General features: G+C 44.5%; 1 protein-coding gene across 1 annotated transcript in view; it reads left to right on the top strand.

Annotated features, from left to right (window-relative positions):
* The window catches only part of CDH17 (cadherin 17), a 70901-nt gene that overhangs the window by 10962 nt on the left and 39338 nt on the right, over positions 1-20601 (top strand). Inside the window, exons 3-5 of the mRNA XM_056522498.1 lie at positions 673-813; positions 2533-2671; positions 8190-8348. Of these exons, the coding sequence (XP_056378473.1) occupies positions 673-813; positions 2533-2671; positions 8190-8348 (439 nt within the window). The remainder of the gene's footprint in view (positions 1-672; positions 814-2532; positions 2672-8189; positions 8349-20601) is intronic.

Raw genomic sequence — 20601 nt, 5'->3', positions numbered from 1 at the left:
CAAAACTCTGGTATGTGAGCAAATTTAAAGGAAAACTGTCAGCTTGCTCCCCCCGCACTAACCAGCAGTACTGGCTTCACTACAGAGTGGGGAGAAGAGGGAGAGGCAGAGGGAGGGGAGGAATATTGATGAGCTGGGTGGCGCTGCGGCGGTGACGGTGACGTCAGAGTGCCAGTAACCCCGCCTGTACCAGTTAGCTCTTCATTAGCATGTAGGGAAAAACGAAGATATTGGCAGAACGACGCGGCGGATCCGGACACAGTAAGCATCAAACTGATCAGCGTCCCCCCAGTACCACTGGTTAGTGGGGGGGGGGGGGGGAGCAAGCTAACAGTTTTTCATTAAAAAGTCACAAAAAAGTCTCAGAAAAGTCTCAGCTGCGACTTTTTTTGTTTTGCTTTTGTGCTCCAAATGTATCAACCCCCTGTGATAGTATAATAAATATGTAGCACATAAGAATAACTAAATGATACCTTCAGAATTTGCTTACCAAAGATAACAATGATAAATGTCTCCCTCCCATCCCCCCCCCCCCCCGCGCCATATCGTAAGGGATTTTTGCCTATTTACCAGTATTTTCTATTATTTTTAGGGAATGCTGATTAGTAACAATTATCTTACTTATCCGAATTTGCAACCAAGAATCTCTAATAAACTTTTGTTTTCTACTAGTTTGAGAAAACAGACTCCAGGTCTGTAACATTTGTACTGGACGGTGAAAAAGATGGTGTCATCGACATTCTACCGAATGATGGGTTACTGAGGACAACGGGCCCTCTGGACTGGGAGAAGAGACAAGTCCACAGATTACAGGTAATGGGAATATGGACTATTTCTATTCTTACTCTGTATTTACAAAAAGGATTCCATGGAATGCAAAAATTAAAAGGGGTACTCCGGTGGAATTTAATTTTTTTTTATTTTTATTTAAATCAACTGGTGCCAGAAAGTTAAACAGATTTGTAAATAACTTCTATTTAAAAATCTTAATCCTTCCAGTACTTATCAGCTGCTGTATGCTACAGAGGAAGTTCTTTTCTTTTTGAATTTCCTTTCTGTCTGACCACATTGCTCTCTGCTGACACCTGTGTTCCTGCTAGGTAATGGCCAGAGCCGGATAGGTTTGCTATGGGGATTTGCTCCTAATCTGGACAGTTCCTAAAATGGACAGAGGTGTCAGCAGAGAGCACTGTGGTCAGACAGAAAGGAAATTTAAAAAGAAAAGAACTTCCTGTGGAGAATATAGCAGCTGATAAGTACTGGAAGGATTAAGATTTTTAAATAGAAGTAATTTACAAATCTGTTTAACTTTCTGGCCCCAGTTGATTTATATAAAAAAAAAATTAAAATTTCCCCAGCGGAGTACCCCTTTAACTGTATCTAATGCCATCTAGATCAGTGGTGACAAACTGTGGCCCTCTAGATGTTGCAAAACTTCAACTCCCAGCATGCCCGGACAGCCGTTGGCTGTCCGGGTATGCTGGGAGTGGAAGTTTTGCAACATCTGGAGCGCCACAGTTTGTGACCACTGATCTAGATGGTCAACAATGGAAGATGACCTGTACAAACCAAGACTAAGGACTTTTGCAATTGACATTTCTGTCATCTACCATTCATTGTATGCCAGAAAAAATTTAAAGGGGTTATCCAGGAAAAAAAAATGTTTTTATATATATCAACTGGCTCCAGAAAGTTAAACAGATTTGTAAATTACTTCTATTAAAAAAATCTCAATCCTTTCAGTACTTATGAGCTGCTGAAGTTGAGTTGTTCTTTTCTGTCTAAGTGCTCTCTGATGAAACGTGTCTCGGGAACCGCCCAGTTTAGAAGCAAATCCCCATAGAAAACCTCTTCTACTCGCTGCAGTTCCCGAGACAAGCAGAGATGTCAGCAGAGAGCGCTGTTGCCAGACAGAAAACAACAACGCAACTTCAGCAGCTGATAATTATTGAAAGGATTAAGATTTTTTAATAGAAGTAATTTACAAATCTGTTTAACTTTCTGGAGCCAGTTGATATAAAAAATAAATAAATAAATAAAAAAATAAAAAAAAAAGTTTTTTCCTGGTATACCCCTTTAATTCTTTTAGTCTAAGAGGAGATAATCTGGCAATCTCTGACAGACAGAATGATAATCCTTGACGCTTGTTGGGTGTAGAACTCTGTATAGTTTTATTGTTGATGGTTACAATTCTGGAATCCTGACGATTCGTTTTGTGTGTGACTATACATCTTCTCTAGAGATGAGCGAACTTATAGTAAATTCTATTCGTCACGAACTTCTCGGCTCGGCAGTTGATGACTTATCCAGCATAAATGAGTTCAGCTTTCAGGTGCTTCAGTGGGCTGGAAAAGGTGGATACATTCCTAGCAAAGAGTCTCCTGGGACTGTATCCACCTTTTCCAGCCCACCGGAGCACCTGAAAGCTGAACTAATTTATGCAGGAAAAGCCATCAACTGCCGAGCCGAGAAGTTCGTGACGAATCGAATTTACTGTAAGTCGCTCATCTCTAATTTCTTCTCCATCCGTAGGTGAAAACTGTTGACAACAGAGGATCTTTAATTGAAGGTCCGTATGATATTGCTATAATAGTAGATGACATCAATAATTATGCACCAGCTTTTAACCAGAGCGAGTATTTTGGTGAAGTCAGAGAACAATATAGGACAGGTAAGTCAAATTAAGGCTAATATTACATTATGAATAATGCCTCATTTTCTGTCCGCGTTTTCTTCCTCTCGTCTAATGCAGCATTTCATTATCCATTTCTCAAGAAACATTAAAGGGGTACTCCCTTGGAAAACTTTTTTTTTTTTTTAAATCAACTGGTGCCAGAAAGTTAAACAGATTTGTAAATTACTTCTATTAAATAATCTCAATCCTTCCAGTACCTATTAGCTGGTAAATACCACAGAGGAAATTATTTTCTTTTTGGAACACAGAGCTCTCTGCTGACATCATGACCACAGTGCTCTCTGCTGACATCTCTGTCCATTTTAAGAACTGTAAAATCCCCATAGCAAACATATGCTGCTCTGGACAGTTCCTAAAATGGACAGCAGAGGTCAGCAGAGAGCACTGTGGTTGTGACAGAAGAGAAATTCAAAAAGAAAAGCATTTCCTCTGTAGCATACAGCAGCTGATAAGTACTGGAAGGGTCAAGATTTTTTAATAGAAGTTATTTACAAATCTGTTTAACTTTCTGGCACAGTTGATTTAAAAAAAAAAGTTTTCTACGGGAGTTCCCCTTTGCAGGGGTACTCCGGTGGGGAAAAAAAAAATTGTTCATATCAACTGGTGCCAGAAAGTTAAACAGATTTGTTAATGACTTCCAGTACTTATCAGCTGCTGTATGCTCCAGAGGAAATTGTGTAGCTGTTTCCAGTCTGACCACAGTGCTCCCCATAGAAAACTTCTCCAGCTCCGGACAATTCTTGACACATAGGTGTCAGCAGAAAGCACTGTTGTAAGACTGGAAAGAACTACACAACTTCCTTTGGAGCATACAGCAGCTGACAAGTACTGGAAGAATTCAGATTTATTTTTAAATAGACGTAATAAACAAATATAATTTTCTGGCAGCAGTTGATTTAAAATTGTTTTGTAGTTCCTTCCAGTCTGACCACAGTGCTCTCTGCTGACACCTCTGTCCAAGTCAGTAACTGTCCAGAGCAGGAGAAGTTTGCAATGGGGATTATTTCCTACTCTGGACAGTTCCTGACATGGACAGAGGTGTCAGCAGAGAGCACTGTGGTCAGACTTACATCTCAAGTACGGGAAGCATTAAGAATTTTATTTAGAAGTAATTTACAAATCTGTATAACTTTCTAGAACCAGTTGATTTGAAGAAAAAATAAAAATAAATTCCACCGGAGTACCCCTTTAATGTCTTATGTATTGAGAATTTCCTTTTTTTACTAGCACTTGATTCAATTTGTCTCACTAAATCAATAAATAGTGTTTCATGGCCTGTTTTGGTCACGTACCCCTTAAAGGAGATCTCCAGGATATAAAAACGTATCACCTATCCTAAGGATCAGATCACGAAGAGTCTGAGCGCTGGGATCCCCTGCAATCTCACGAATGGTGCCCCGACTCTCCTTCTGAATGGGGCTCTCATTCTGAATAGGGTTCTCCTCCTGAGTGGGGCTCTCATTCTGAATAGGGCTCTCCTTCTGAATAGGGCTCTCATTCTGAGTGGGGTTCTCCTTCTGAATGGGGCTCTCATTCTGAATAGGGTTCTCCTTCTGAGTGGGGCTCTCCTTCTGAATAGGGCTCTCCTTCTGAATGGGGCTCTCATTCTGAATAGGGTTCTCCTTCCGAGTGGGGCTCTCATTCTGAATAGGGCTCTCCTTCTGAGTTGGGCTCTCCTTCTGAATAGGGCTCTCCTTCTGAATAGGGTTCTCCTTCTGAGTGGGGCTCTCATTCTGAATAGGGCTCTCCTTCTGAGTGGGGCTCTCCTTCTGAATAGGGTTCTCCTTCTGAGTGGGGCTCTCATTCTGAATAGGGTTCTCCTTCTGAGTGGGGCTCTCATTCTGAATAGGGCTCTCCTTCTGAGTGGGGCTCTCATTCTGAATAGGGTTCTCCTTCTGAGTGGGGCTCTCATTCTGAATAGGGTTCTCCTTCTGAGTGGGGCTCTCATTCTGAATAGGGTTCTCCTGAGTGGGGATCTCATTCTGAATAGGGTTCTCCTTCTGAGTGGGGCTCTCATTCTGAATAGGGTTCTCCTTCTGAGTGGGGTTCTCATTCTGAATAGGGTTCTCCTTCTGAGTGGGGCTCTCATTCTGAATAGGGTTCTCCTTCTGAGTGGGGCTCTCATTCTGAATAGGGTTCTCCTGAGTGGGGATCTCATTCTGAATAGGGCTCTCCTTCTGAGTGGGGCTCTCATTCTGAATAGGGTTCTCCTTCTGAGTGGGGCTCTCATTCTGAATAGGGCTCTCCTTCTGAGTGGGGCTCTCCTTCTGAGTGGGGCTCTCCTTTTGAGTGGGGCTCTCCTTCTGAGTGGGGCTTTCATTCTGAATAGGGTTCTCCTTCTGAGTGGGGCTCTCATTCTGAGGGTTCTCCTTCTGAGTGGGGCTCTCATTCTGAATAGGGCTCTCCTTCTGAGTGGGGTTTTCCATTTGAATGGGGCTCTCATTCTGAATAGGGTTCTCCTTCTGAGTGGGGCTCTCATACTGAATAGGGCTCTCCTTCTGAGTGGGGCTCTCATTCTGAATAGGGTTCTCCTTCTGAGTGGGGCTCTAATTCTGAATAGGGCTCTCCTTCTGAGTGGGGCTCTCATTCTGAATAGGGTTCTCCTTCTGAGTGGGGCTCTCATTCTGAATAGGGTTCTCCTTCTGAGTGGGGCTCTCATTCTGAATAGGGCTCTCCTTCTGAGTGGGGCTCTCATTCTGAATAGGGTTCTCCTTCTGAGTGGGGCTCTCATTCTGAATAGGGTTCTCCTTCTGAGTGGGGCTCTCATTCTGAATAGGGTTCTCCTGAGTGGGGATCTCATTCTGAATAGGGTTCTCCTTCTGAGTGGGGCTCTCATTCTGAATAGGGTTCTCCTTCTGAGTGGGGTTCTCATTCTGAATAGGGTTCTCCTTCTGAGTGGGGCTCTCATTCTGAATAGGGTTCTCCTTCTGAGTGGGGCTCTCATTCTGAATAGGGTTCTCCTGAGTGGGGATCTCATTCTGAATAGGGCTCTCCTTCTGAGTGGGGCTCTCATTCTGAATAGGGTTCTCCTTCTGAGTGGGGCTCTCATTCTGAATAGGGCTCTCCTTCTGAGTGGGGCTCTCCTTCTGAGTGGGGCTCTCCTTTTGAGTGGGGCTCTCCTTCTGAGTGGGGCTTTCATTCTGAATAGGGTTCTCCTTCTGAGTGGGGCTCTCATTCTGAGGGTTCTCCTTCTGAGTGGGGCTCTCATTCTGAATAGGGCTCTCCTTCTGAGTGGGGTTTTCCATTTGAATGGGGCTCTCATTCTGAATAGGGTTCTCCTTCTGAGTGGGGATCTCATACTGAATAGGGCTCTCCTTCTGAGTGGGGCTCTCATTCTGAATAGGGTTCTCCTTCTGAGTGGGGCTCTAATTCTGAATAGGGCTCTCCTTCTGAGTGGGGCTCTCATTCTGAATAGGGTTCTCCTTCTGAGTGGGGCTCTCATTCTGAATAGGGTTCTCCTTCTGAGTGGGGTTCTCATTCTGAATAGGGTTCTCCTTCTGAGTGGGGCTCTCATTCTGAATAGGGTTCTCCTTCTGAGTGGGGCTCTCCTTCTGAGTGGGGCTCTCCTTTTGAGTGGGGCTCTCCTTTTGAGTGGGGCTTTCATTCTGTATAGGGTTCTCCTTCTGAGTGGGGCTATCATTCTGAGGGTTCTCCTTCTGAGTGGGGCTCTCCTTTTGAATAGGGTTCTCCTTCTGAGTGGGGCTCTCCTTTTGAATAGGGTTCTCCTTCTGAGTGGGGCTCTCCTTCTGAATGGGGCTCTCCTTCTGAGTGGGGCTCTCCTTCTGAGTGGGGCTCTCATTCTGAGGGTTCTCCTTCTGAATGGGGCTCTCCTTCTGAGTGGGGCTCTCCTTCTGAGTGGGGCTCTCATTCTGAGGGTTCTCCTTCTGAGTGGGGCTCTCCTTTTGAATAGGGTTCTCCTTCTGAGTGGGGCTCTCCTTTTGAATGGGGAGTGTCGACCAACGCACGAAGCGGCAGCCGACACGCCCCCTCAGTGCAGCTCTATGAGAGAGTCGGAGCGCTGAACTTGCCAATCTCCAGCTCTCCCATAGACCCTCTTCGTGCGGTGGTCAATGTGCTCCATTTAGAAGAAAATCCAGATGCCGTACAAGAGATTGCAGGGGTCCCAGTGGGTGGAAAAAATTACATTGCTTGCCATATTATCCCCCTTGAATCCTCCATAAAACCCTTCTGAGGTAGATTTGTTTTTTTTTATTGCTTTGCAATCCATGTTTTTTGAGTGGTTAGGCTATGAAAAACTAGCAGTTCTGGCACTGGATATTTTATTTATTTTATGCTGTTTACAATAGCATGATCATTTATACATGTATGTGTATTTTTGTAAATCATAAATTGGAAATTTTTATTTTTTAATTTTAGTTTATTTTTAAAAAAATTACCATGCAGTGTCTTCTTGTCCTCTTGAGATTGATTTGGCCAGATGCGGCAAAGAAGTGGGTACATTAATGCATATTTGGCGGACATGCGATAGAATAGGCCCCTTTTGGCAAGAAATAAAGCATATCCTTGATAAGCTTCTCCCTATTCCCTTTACTTGGGGCCCTGAAGTAGCCCTTTTATTTTTGACCCTGGAAAATACCTTGATAGACTATTTGATTATTATTTATCACCTCCTTACTGTGGCGAGGATTTCTATTGCGCGATGTCTATCGCTAGATATTCCAGAGATTGCAATCATTAAAGCTATGGTCTACCGTAATCATTAGAGATGAGCGAACTTACAGTAAATTCGATTCGTCACGAACTTCTCGGCTCGACAGTTGATGATTTTTCCTGCGTAAATTAGTTCAGCCTTCAGGTCCTCCGATTGGCTGGAAAAGGTGGATACAGTCCTAGGAAAGAGTCTCCTAGGACTGTATCCACCTTTTCCAGCCCACCGGAGCACCGGAAAGCTGAACTAATTTATGCAGGAAAAGTCATCAACTGCCGAGCCGAGAAGTTCGTGACAAATCGAATTTACTGTACATTCGCTCATCTCTAGTAATCATATGATGGAGGGGCTCATAATCAGACGCTTAGGAACAGGGGGGGGGATAGAAATGGATAAGTGGAGTAAGTGGGCTAACCGTATAAAAGAGATTTAATTTGCACTCGACTTATATATATACTGAATTTCATTTTCCCTTTGACCCGGTTTTCTTTTTTTTCTTTTTTCTCCTTTTCTTGTCTTTCCTTATATGTTTATTTTATTATTATTTTATTTATTTGCTTCCCACTAACTTGTGTATTATGATTGCTTATTTGCTCCTTATATTAAGAGTTGTTATCTATGTTTTTGTGTAAAAATTCAAAATAAAGAGTTAAAAAATAAAAAAAAGATTGATTTGGCCATGGCTACATTTGGATTATATTTCTTCATATATAAAAACTTTCCGAAACAAGTCTATTGATAATTTACTATAAAAAAAAAAAAAAAAAAGGAAAGTTTGCAAAACTTTCTCTATATTATTTTTAATTTTTTTTTTTACCAATTTAGGCAGGCCATTTCTGAAAGTTTTTGCAACGGACAAAGATGATCCAAAAACACCCAATGCTCAGCTTGTCTACAGGATCAGAACACAGCTCCCAGACCCAGCCAAGGTCCCTTTTTTTCAGATCAACAATGTGACGGGCGAAATTTCCACCACTATAAATGGTAGGTACAGAGCAGTCAATTGGTTTTGAGAAAGCCCCTTACAGCTTAGTGTTAACCCGGCCAGCAGCTGGCTTAAATGCTGCGGCTGCAAAAAAGGAAGCATTTCATTGACAAAGATTGTGGGTCTTAATCCGGCTCATCTGATTATGTTATCTCAATGGAAAAATGTTCATCTTTTTTTAAACTAAAATATGAGACATGAGTAACAAATATTCTATTGCAATGCCGTAGTGTTACAACACGGTAATGTTTATTTCAAATTAAAGGGAAACTCCGGTGGAAATTTTTTTTTTCAAATCATCTGACCCCAGAAAGTTAAAAAGATTTGTAAATTACATCTATTTAAAAATATCAACCCTTTCAGTACTTATCAGCTGCGTAAACTACAGAGAAAGGTGTGTATCTCTTTTCAGTCTGACAACAGTGCTCTCTACTGACACCTTTGTCCGTGTCAGAAACTGTCCAGAGCAGGAGAGGTTTTCAATGGGGATTTGCTTCTAATCTTGACAGTTCCTGACACGGACAGAGGTGTCAGCAGAGAGCACTGTTGTCAGACTGAAAAGAAATACACAACTTCCTCTGTGGTATACAGCAGCTGATAAGTACTGGAAGGCTTCAGATTTTTTAATAGAAGTCATTGACAAATCTGTTTAACTTTCTGGCACCAGTTGATTTGAAAACATTTGTTTTGCACTTGTTTCCGCCGGAGTTCCCCTTTAACCATCAAACAATGAAGCTTTATTGATTGCTCAAAGAAACAGGCAAAATCAGCACATAAAAATATAAACAGAAGGTTCGAAAACCTCAGAATAACAGTAACAAGTAGGTCACATAAAAAAAAAAGGGAAAAAGGTAAGTATCAACAAAAGAGATCCATGCAGATAAAATACATGAAGCGGTAATAGCCATACAACGTAAGACAGGAATACCAAATTATCCATACCCAGTAGAACCCCCCCCCCCAACTCCCCACCCCCAACCCACTAACCAACCCCCCTCCCCCCCCCCACCTCCCATCATCCCGAATATCAGTACAAGGAGAAACTATGCGTCATATTAGGGCAATGTGGGGAAGTAAGCCAAGGTTCCCATACTAAGTTAAATCTATCTACCAAGTCTTCACGGATTGCCGTCAACTTTTCATTCAACATAATGGCATTGATTCTATCTATCACCACCGAGAGAGATAGGACAGGCTGTTTCCACTGCGCTGCAACATGTATCCTTGTCGCCATTAGAATATAATGGGACAACTTAAAGACCCTAAACGGCATCCTCGATGGTTTGAGGCTCAAGAGGCAAAAGGCAGGGGTACGAGGCATCCCGACCTCCAGCATCGAGGTCAGTATGTCCAAAATTTGAGTCCATAACACGGATACAGTGGGGCCAGGTGTGAAACATCGTACCTCTAGCCCCACAGCCCCTAAAGCACAGAGGGGAAACTGAAGGATATATTCGATGGAGTCTAGTAGGGACCTTATAGGTACGGTGAAGTATCTTCAGAGATGTTTCCAACAAGGAGATCCGCCAACCACCCTTACTAATAGTAGTGCAGCAGTCTCTCCATTGTGAGGCAGAAAGCGTGGAGTGAATGTCCCCTTCCCACTCAATCATGTATTTTAACTTTTTATCCGGGGGAGGAGCGTTAAAGTGTGAATAAAGTATTGAGAGGAGACCTGGTGCGTTAGAGGAGTATAACATATGTCTCTCAAACGAGGTAGGTATAACTGGAGAGTTACGATGAATATGTGACTTATAGAAAGAGACGATCTGACAGGCCCGGAACCTCTCCCTCGGTGGAACTTCATGTCGTAAGCACAGGGAATCTAAGGATGGCAACATTTGGCCTACTAAAAAATGATGCAGGTACCTCAATCCCTTACTCAGCCACCAGTGAAAGGAAGTAGGATTTAAGCCAGGGGGAAAAGAAGGATTGGAAAGAAAGGGCAGAAGAGGTGAAGGCACCGACTGCATACGGAACTTAAATCTCACCTGACGCCACAGAGAAAGGGCGTACAGAGTGACTTGCGCTGAGGAGGGTAGCAAGGACGCAACAGGGCACGTAGTCCACATCAATGTGGGCAGCGAATGTGGAGAGACCAGAACCCCCTCCAAGTCCACCCACCTGGGAGCCCCCACCGAAATGTTAACCTGCGCTAATTGGGCAATGCGTGCAGCATAATAATATTTCAAAAGATTGGGCACCGAAACGCCCCCCTCTCTCTTATTATAGTACATAAGGGTCCTATTAATTCTTGGAGCCCGGTCAGACCAGATATATTTAAAAACAGTTTTCTGAAATGACATTAAATCCCGTTTCACAATAGGGATAGGGAGTGTCCTAAATAGATATAAAAGGCGGGGCAATATTACCATACGCACTACATTAACCCGACCTATCCAGGATATGTAGGAATAGTTCCACTTCAATAGGTCAGTCCTCAATGTCCTATATAGTGGAACGTAATTAGCCTGATACAAGGAGTCCAGGGAAGCGGTCAGTCGCACCCCCAGGTAACTGAGTCCCGCAGGTGAATCCCTATAGCCAAAATTCAAACCTATAAGGCTTTTAGCCCCATCAGGGACATTAAAGTACATCACTTCCGACTTACTAGTATTGATCCGCAGGCCAGACATATGCGCAAAATTGCCCAACACCTCTAGTAAATTAGGAAGGGACGTAAGTGGTTGGGTGATAGTTAACAAAAAGTCATCTGCAAACAGGCTGCATTTATATTCCCTATCCCCCACTCCCACACCCCTGATGTCGGAGTGTGCCCTAATTTGGGCGGCCAAGGGCTCCATTAACAGGGCAAATAAAGCCGGCGACAACGGGCATCCCTGCCTCGTCCCGCGTAGTATAGTAAGAGGTGCCGGAGTGGTGGAAGGCAATTTCAGAAAAGCCTTGGGATTGGAGTACAAGTGATGGAGGATAGTGATAAAGGGGCCCTTAAATCCATACTTAGTCAGCACTGCGAACATATATGGCCATGTAACGCTATCGAAAGCCTTTTCTATATCTAGAGTTAAGGCTAGCATGGGTGTTTGGGTAGTATTGGACCACTGAATAAGATTTACTATCTTACGGACATTATCTGGGGCCTGTCTCCCGGGGATAAATCCCACTTGGTCTGCCTGTACCAGGGAGGGTAAAAAACGATTTATACGGGCAGCCAGAATGGACGTCAGGAGTTTAGTATCAATATTCAGTAAAGTTATAGGACGGTAATTAGCAGGATGTAAATGATCCTTGTTGGGTTTCGGGATTACCGTTATGTGTGCGTCTAGAAATTCAGCAGGAATAGGATCGCAGGATCTCAGGGAATTGAACAGCGATGTCAGGGGGGGGACCAAAATAGAGGCGAACTTTTTATAATAGGCGGCCGAAAAGCCATCAGGCCCAGGGGACTTGCCATTTTTGAGTTTTTTTATCGCATCTGAGACTTCCTCGGTGGTAAAGGGGGCATTCATGACCTCCAAAGCATCCGGGGTAAGAGTTGGGAGATGAATAGAAGATAAGCAAGATGAAATAGATAAAGGAGTAGGAGAGTTAGCAGATGGGGCAGCATACAGCGAGGAATAGAATGAATGGAAAGCTGAGTAAATGTGATCGGGATTAGAGGTAGTCACACCAGGACGTATCTGAATGGCATGTACTTTGTTATAGGAAGAGGTGTTGCGCAGCATAGAGGCCAAGAGGTGGTCAGGCTTGTTTGCGTACCTATAGTACGTGGAATGAGTCCAACGTACCGCTCTCTCGACCTCCATCGACAACAAGGCATCTAACTGAGTCCTAGTATTCTTGACTTCATTATACAGGTACAGGGAAGGGTCATTTTGGTGTGCTATAGTAAGGCGGAACAATTTAGCTTCCAGTGCGACCCTGGTGGCCAAGCGATCTTTCTTAACACCCGAGGCTAAGGAGATAATCCTACCTCTCATGTACGATTTATGAGCTAACCATAGCCAACAGGGCGCACTGGCAGATGAACCGTTGCGAAGAAAATATTCTGTTAAGTCAGCCTCCAAGTGGGTACGGACCCGGGTAATTGTAAGCAGAGACTCATTCAGCCGCCACCTAAAGGGAATCCCGGAGGGAGCGGCTAAATGAAAGGCCGCAACCACTAAATCATGATCCGACCACACACACGGAATATGACGGGCATATAACAAGTGGGGCAGTAACACAGCGTTGGCCAAGATCCAGTCAATGCGAGTATAGGTATGCTGGGAGGGAGAATAGTATGTGTACCCTCTACAGCGGCCATTATGCTCCCGCCAGACATCAGCTAAACAATGGTCGCTAAACAATTGTTGGACCCTTTTCTGCTGAGTCCCAGATCTACGAAGCGGGGCAGAGTGGGATCTATCCAGGTCACTATGATACACAAAGTTAAAATCCCCAGCCCAAATCAGCCAGTCGTAGGTCAGGGTCTCCAACTCAGAACACAATTTAGTGAAAAAAGAGATAGGGGCGTCAGTGGGAGCATAAGAGTTAAAGAGGCAAAGTGTTTTATCATACAGCAATCCTAATAAGATAACATAACGGCTATCAGGATCCACAATCGAATGTGCTACAGTGTATGGGAAAGCGTCGTGCAATAACGTCACAACCCCCCTACTTTTGGACGCATATGTGGACATATAATAACGGTGGTAGGATTTATGAAGAAACTTGGGGTGTGAGGATGGGGTAAAATGGGACTCCTGCAAGCAAAGTATATCCGGATGCAGCCTAGTATATTCCCTAAATGCCTTGTTACGTTTGTGAGGGGAGTTAAAGCCCCTCACATTGTGAGACACTAGCTTACACATAGGAACAGAACACACGATGCTAGATAACACGTAATCAGGAGGGGAGCAAGCGGCAGGGGCAAACAATACAATACCAGTCCAGATAGTACATCAAGAGTCCATGTCAAGGATCTGACCATCAGCAAGGACCTACAACAGAAAACAGCACACAAAACAAAAGACAAACATGTCATACAAAAACCAAAACACAACAAACAGTCCTGGCAAGGAAAGACAGGTCGGAGTCGTCCGAGACCCATCATACTTCCTAGTCCCATGTCCGGGCTGTGAGGGCGCACTACTCCGGTCTGTGCACCGCCCGGTATAACAAGTCCTCGGGTCCCAGCCGGAACGAGGTATGGGAAAGTCAGTCTCGCATTAATGCAAAAGTTACCTGAGCCATGTGAAAGAAAACAAAAAGAAAAAATAGTTCACAGGATCAGCATGAGGTAACAGTGAATCCCCGGAGAGAGGCTATCAGACTAGCCACCAGGGCCTCGGTCAAACAGTCAGGTAGGCTTCTTCGAGTTATCCTGACGGGCAACGGTGGTCCATGTACGCTGTGGATGTCTCTTCCTCTGTGGCTGTGGCGGCAAATCCACCGGCTGGATATTTTCAGATTTTAGAGCATCCAAGGCCTCTTTCATAAAGCTGACAAAATGGGTACGTCCATTAAGTCGAAAAGACAAGGAAAAGGGGAATCCCCATCTGTACTTAACTTGATGCTGAGTTAGAGCCAAGGTGATAGGCCGAAAGTCCCTGCGCCGGGCCAAGGTAGAGGGCGCTAAATCTGAGTATAGCCGAGCTGTAGGAGGCATGCCCGGCAGAGTAGGCAGGTCACGGGCTGCAAGCAAAAGAACATCCCGTATCTCCGGATAGTGCAATTTCAATATAACATCTCTCGGGAGTTCAGTGTTTTTGGGCTTAGCGAGGGCCCTGTGGATCCTATCAAACCTCAGCATCTCCGGTTCTAATTGGGGAACCAGCTCAAAAAAAAGGGCGGTAAGTACCTTAGTCAGGTCAGTAATCGATTCCGGCAGTCCCCGCAGTCTCAGGTTCGCCCTACGCGACCTATTCTCGAGGTCCTCCAGCTTAAATTCAATGGCCGCCATCTTACTCGCCTGCTCATCAATGTCCTGTCTATCCGACTCCACCGCGTCCGCCAAGTCATCGATTTTGGATTCATTATCGGCCACCCTCTGAGTAAGTTCCTGAATTTGCGAGGAAAAAGTAGCCACAGCTTGCGATAACTCGTTGCGGAACAGGGTCTGTATGTTTCGGAACATGGCAGCAGGGGTAAGATCTTCAGGCTGTGAGAGTTCGTCGTCAGACTGATCCTCCGGCGGGAGGGAGCTGGCGGCGGCCATCTTGGATTTAGCCCCGGCCCTGAAGAGATCCGGAATTGACTGTGAAAGTCCCTGAGAAGCTGCCTGAAGTCGTTTCCTGTAGGAGCGGGGAGTAGTCATAGTATCTCCGGCGGGTGTTCCCGTGCTAAGGAGCCGTGTGTCGGCGCTGAGATCGGCGGTATAAGCACAGCCGGCACGGAGCCCACATGAGGTGCGTCTGTCTCAGTGAGCCACGCGCATGCGTCCCCCGGAGTTCCCCTTTAATATGCTATAGGTATAAAGTATATTCTAATTAATGTAATTTATCTAGGTCTGATGTAACAAGACGTCAGGTCCTCCAGAGCTATTGTTGATGCTGTGTTTGGTGACCCAAAATGCATATTTTATTGGCAACTAAGTAAGAGGGTTTCTAGGATTAGCATCATAAGAATATTTTGGACCATTAAAGGGGCACTCCGCTACTAGACATCTTATCCCCTATGCAAAGATGCTGGGGCCACCCACGATCTCCTGCAGCACCCAGCGTTTGTTGCTGCGGCAGTGGCCGTGATGTCACGGCCACGCCCCCTCATGACATCACGCCACGTCCCCTCCATTCATGTCCATGGGAGGGGGCGTGTCTGCCGACACGCCCCCTCCCATAGACATGAATGGAGGGGACGTGGCGTGACGTCACGAGGGGGTGTGGCCATGACATCAAGATCACGGTCTCTGGCTCCGAGCATTCTGAACCAAATGTTCAGAATGCTGGAGCACCAGAGTACCCCTTTAAGTCAAGTGGGCAGTCCTACCTTGTCCAGATGAGGTGGATGTGGCTAGCAACTAGCTTGTTGTGTGTAACTTTACCCTCAGAAACCCCTGGGGATCAAAAGAATCTGGCAATGATAAGTGGTAATTGTAAAGATAGTTATACAAATAAATTGGCAACCGTACATTAGATGGATAGGTAAGGTCCACCAGGGCCATGTTTTGTAAGGTATGTGTATGGACATGGATGGCTGTCAATGTGTGCCTCGGTGGTGGGGAATGCTTAAAAGTACATCCGCCACATAAGATGACACCAGTATTATAAACAGCACAGTAGGTGAGGACCCTTTTACCGATTTGCATCAGGGTTCAGAAGCTTTAAAGGGGTACTCCACTGGAAAGCATTTTTTTTTTTAAAATCTGCTGGTGCCAGAAAGTTAAACAGATTTGTAAATTACTTCTATTTAAAAATCTTAATCCTTCCAATACTTATCAGATGCTGTATGCTCCATAGGAAGTTCTTTTCTTTTTAAAATGTATTTTCTGTCTGACCACAGTGCTCTCTGCTGACACCTCTGTCCATGTCAGGAACTGTCCAGTGCAGGAACAAATCCCCATAGCAAACCTATCCTGCTCTGGACAGTTCCTAACATGCACAGAGGTGTCAGCAGAGAACACCAAAATTCAAAAAGAATAGAACTTCCTCTGTAGTATACAGCAGCTCATAAGTACTGGAAGGATTAAGATTTTTAAATAGAAGTAATTTACAAATCTGTTTAACTTTCTGGCACCAGTTGATATAAAAAATGTTTTTTCCCGGTGGAGTACCCCTTTAAATTACATCTCTATGTACAGCAGGGAATGTTCGCTTCAGTCCACCGGATGTTTATATCTCTCGTTTCTTTCTTGGATACATTTAATAAATTGAATGTGTACAGAAAGAGATGGGATTAAGGTCACAGGGGGATAATGGATGCATTTGGTTACCATAATAATAGTGTTTATGTTTGTCAGATGGATTTTTTCCTTTGTAAATCCTGATTATTTCAATGACTTGTTTACTCAAAATCAGGATCAGTTATTTTCACAAGAGCAGCAAAAGATGATCCTCGAAAAATAGTAGCGATATGTCCATCACCAGCCTGTATAGAGGCAATGGAAAATCTAATACCATTGACTTTATGGACATTGTTTATGGGTCTACTCTGAGCAAAAGCTTAGTTGGAGATTACAAGTTATTTTTTTTTCTGTTGTAGATCAGCAGTACAGTAATGGGGTCCACATCCACCCCATCTATTTCCCTGGGTCAGTTATGATACTAACACAAGGAATTTTTGTGTACAGCCTAGTGTACATGCTTTTGTGTTGGTATACAGTGACCCCCCGATCTACGATGGCCCCGACATACGATAATTTCAACATGCGATGGCCTCTCAGAGGCCATTGCATGTTGAAGGCAGCATCAACATACGATGCTTTTGTATGTCGTGGCCATCGCATAAACGGCTATCTGGCAGCGCAGACTGCTTCAGCTTCCGCCGGATAGCCGTTTACGGTGCCCCGTGTGCTCCGCTGACGATCACTTACCTGTCCTCGGGGCTCCGGAGCGTCCTCTTCAGGATCCCCTGCATCGTCGGCGCTCTCCATCATCGCCGTCACGTCGCTGCGCACGCCGTCCCGTCATCCAATAGGATCGGCGTGCGTAGCGACGTAATGGCGGCGACAGAGAGCACGGATGCTGGGGAAGCAGAGGCCTTGCCGGAGCGTCGGGGACACCTCGGGGACGCGGCGAAAGTGATGGACGGCGACATCCCGGGTAGCGGTGACGGTCTGGAGCGGCGGGGACAGGTGAGTAGAACTTCCTCTACCAGTGGTCTTCAACCTGCGGACCTCCAGATGTTGCAAAACTACAACACCCTGCATGCCCGGACAGCCAAAGGCTGTCCGGGCATGCTGGGTGTTGTAGTTTTGCAACATCTGGAGGTCCGCAGGTTGTAGACCACTGTCCTATACTTTACATTGCACGGATCCCTCAACATGCGATGGTTTCAATAAACGATGGTCTGTTTGGAACGGATAACCATCGTATGTTGAGGGACCACTGTATATGTATTTTGGAGTGAAGATATAAGGTTAAAAAATAGGAAACTTTTACATCAATGGTCCCAGCACATATGGATTACAGTTAAGAGAGTCCCCTGGGACACACAATATGTAACAGCATAATATCAATGTCAAGATGAATATTAAAGAGTACCTGTTATAATCCTCCCAGTTCACTGCCCCCATCCTGATAAACCACCCTTTGCCTTTATTTTTATTATTTGTTTGTTTTCTACCTTGATATTGCTCTGTATTTTCTGCTCAGTCTTAGTCAGATTCATAGACTGGGAAGGGGCGTTCCCCAGCAGGCGTGACATCATCTGAAGCAAAACAAGGGAGAACTTCCTCCCTCACTCTGCTACACACAGCCCAGGGCAGTGTGAGATGAGCTATGATTGGCTAAGGCTGCACCCCCCCCCCCCAAGCAATCCAGACTGCCCTTCCTGATTTTGGACTTCTGCCAGGCCAGCAGGAGTCCAAAGTCTTAGCAAGAGATGGGGGGGGAGGGGGGAATGTGGTGTTGACAAGTAGGGAGACACCTAGTGGCAGCTTTTTTAAACACAAATAAAACATAGAAAACTTCATTTTTTTTAAACAAAGTATATTAGAAATATTTTTTATTTACCATAAGGAGTACAATAGCAAAAAAAAAAATAGTTTTAACCCCTTAAGGACCGTTTTTTTTCCGTTTTTGCATTTCCGTTTTTTGCTCCTTGCCTTTAAAAAAATCATAACTCTTTCAATTTTGCACCTAAAAATCCATATGATGGCTTATTTTTTGCGCCACCAATTCTACTTTGTAATGACGTCAGTCATTTTGCGAAAAATCTACGGTGAAACGGTAAAAAAAATCATTGTGCGACAAAATTGAAAAAAAAAGCCGCCTTTTGTAACTTTTGGGGGCTTCCGTTTCTACGTAGTACATTTTTCGGTAAAAATGACACCTTATCTTTATTTTGTAGGTCCATACGATTAAAATGATACGCTACTTATATAGGTTTGATTTTGTCGGACTTCTGGAAAAAATCATAACTACATGCAGGAAAATTAATACGTTTAAAATTGTCATCTTCTGACCCCTATAACTTTTTTATTTTTCTGTGTATGGGGCAGTATGAGGGCTAATTTTTTGCGCCGTGATCTGAAGTTTTTAACGGTACCATTTTTGCATTGATAGGGCTTATTGATCGCTTTTTATTCATTTTTAAATGATATAAAAAGTGACCAAAAATGCACTATTTTGGACTTTGGAATTTTTTTGCGCGCACGCCATTGACCGAGCGGTTTAATTAATTATATATTTTTATAATTCGGACATTTCCGGACGCGGTGATACCATATATGTTTATTTTTATCTTTATTTACACTGTGTTTTTTTTTTTTATTGGAAAAGGGGGGTGATTCAAACATTTAATAGGGGAGGAGTTAAATGATCTTTATTCACTTTTTTTTTTTCACTTGTTTTTGCAGTGTTATAGGTCCCATAGGGACCTATAACACTGCACACACTGATCTCCTATGCTGATCACTGGTTTCTCATAAGAAACCAGTGATCAACGATTCTGCCGCATGACTGCTCATGCCTGGATCTCAGGCACTGAGCAGTCATTCGGCGATCGGACAGCGAGGAGGCAGGTAGGGGCCCTCCCGCTGTCCTGTCAGCTGTTCGGGATGCCGCGATTAGCCGCGGCTATCCCGAACAGCCCGACTGAGCTAGCCGGCCACTTTCGGTTTCACTTTTAGCTGCGCGGCTCAGCTCTGAGCGCGCGGCTAAAGGGTTAATAGCGCGCGGCGCCACGATCGCCGCTGCACGCTATTAGAGGCGGGTCCCGGCTTCACTATGATGCCGGGCCCGCCGTGATATCGGGAGAGCAGGACCAAGGGCGTACCTGTACGCACTTGGTCCTTAAGGGGTTAAAGGGGAATTCCAGGAATTTTTTTTTTATTTGACTATGCTACAGGGGCTGTAAAGTTAGTGGTGTTCATAAAGTTAGGGGCTGTAAAGTTAGTGGTGTTCATGAGACTGTTGTCTCAGATTTTTCCCAACTTGCAATGCGGCCGAGACCTGACTCACTAGTCAGCTGATGACAGGAAGCCTGTCTGCTTCAATGGGTGGAGCGATCAATCTGCAACTAATGCAACAGCTGTAGGCACCCTGATTGAAAACCACAGGTCTTTTGTTTCAATGGGTGGGGTGGCTGATGGTTGAGAGGGAGGAAAATGGAATTGTGGAATTTGTAGTCAAAAAAACATAAGTCAAACAGGAAATACAAGTTCACAAAAAGCTAGCCACAGTGTTATGGTAATCTCACAACATAGCCATTTAGCCCCAAGACAAGCGCAGATCCTTCCTAAGCATGTCCATTACTGTCTGCCAGGTACGTACTAAAATCACCTTATGGTGGAGAACCCCTCTAATGGCAGTTCCCAAAACTTTTTTTAAACATCATCCTCAGGCTACTGGCATATATATAAAAAAAAAACCTGCCACCACTCCATTCGTGCCCCCGTATTGCTTCACCCATCCTCCAGTGCGGTCCGTGACATGTCATAATCGTCAGTCAGCTAATCATGGCAGGCAGCGCTGTCCCCTCTCGGTCGGCAGCAGTTTGATGTATTGAGCCCTGGCACCAGGAAGAAGACCAGTGGTGGGACTCAAAAATCACAATGCCACTCAGACTATCGCCGACTGACGCAGGACATCTCTGCGGCCGGCGATTAGCTGAGTGACAGTATGATGTGTCGATCAACGGCAGCCAGGAAGAAGACCACACCGGAGAACGGGAGCAGCAATAACGGGGCACCGAAGGAGCTGTGGCAGGTAAGTCCAGGTTTTAGTTTTTTATGCCGAAAGCCTAGGGATCATGTTTAGAAAAAAAAAAGTTCTACACCGAAGTACCCCTTTAAAGGAGGAATTACTGGAATGTTTTTATTTATTTTATTTTTTTGACTTTTTTTATTTACGGTATTTTTTTTTATAGATTTTAAGGTAGTTTGTTTGGCATTCCTCTAATCATGATTAACCTAATGGTTTCCAGGTTGTAGAAGATAAAAGCTACTGAAGGGCTAGAATAAGCTAAAGGGTACGGTCTCATGTACAGGATCTGGTGCATATCTGGTGCTGAGTATTTTGTGCAGCTAATTTTATTACCCATTGAAGTCAATGGGTAGCAAAATCCGCTGCACAAAATATTCAGCAAAATATGCAGCATATCCTGTACGTGTGTATCCCCATGTGTACATTTATGGCATAGCCACAGGAT

This window comes from Hyla sarda, chromosome 5, assembly GCF_029499605.1.
Source record: "Hyla sarda isolate aHylSar1 chromosome 5, aHylSar1.hap1, whole genome shotgun sequence".
Taxonomy (NCBI): Eukaryota; Metazoa; Chordata; class Amphibia; order Anura; family Hylidae; genus Hyla; species Hyla sarda.
The sequence above is the reverse complement of the archived record's forward strand: the minus strand, read 5'-3'. Positions and strand labels throughout refer to the sequence as shown.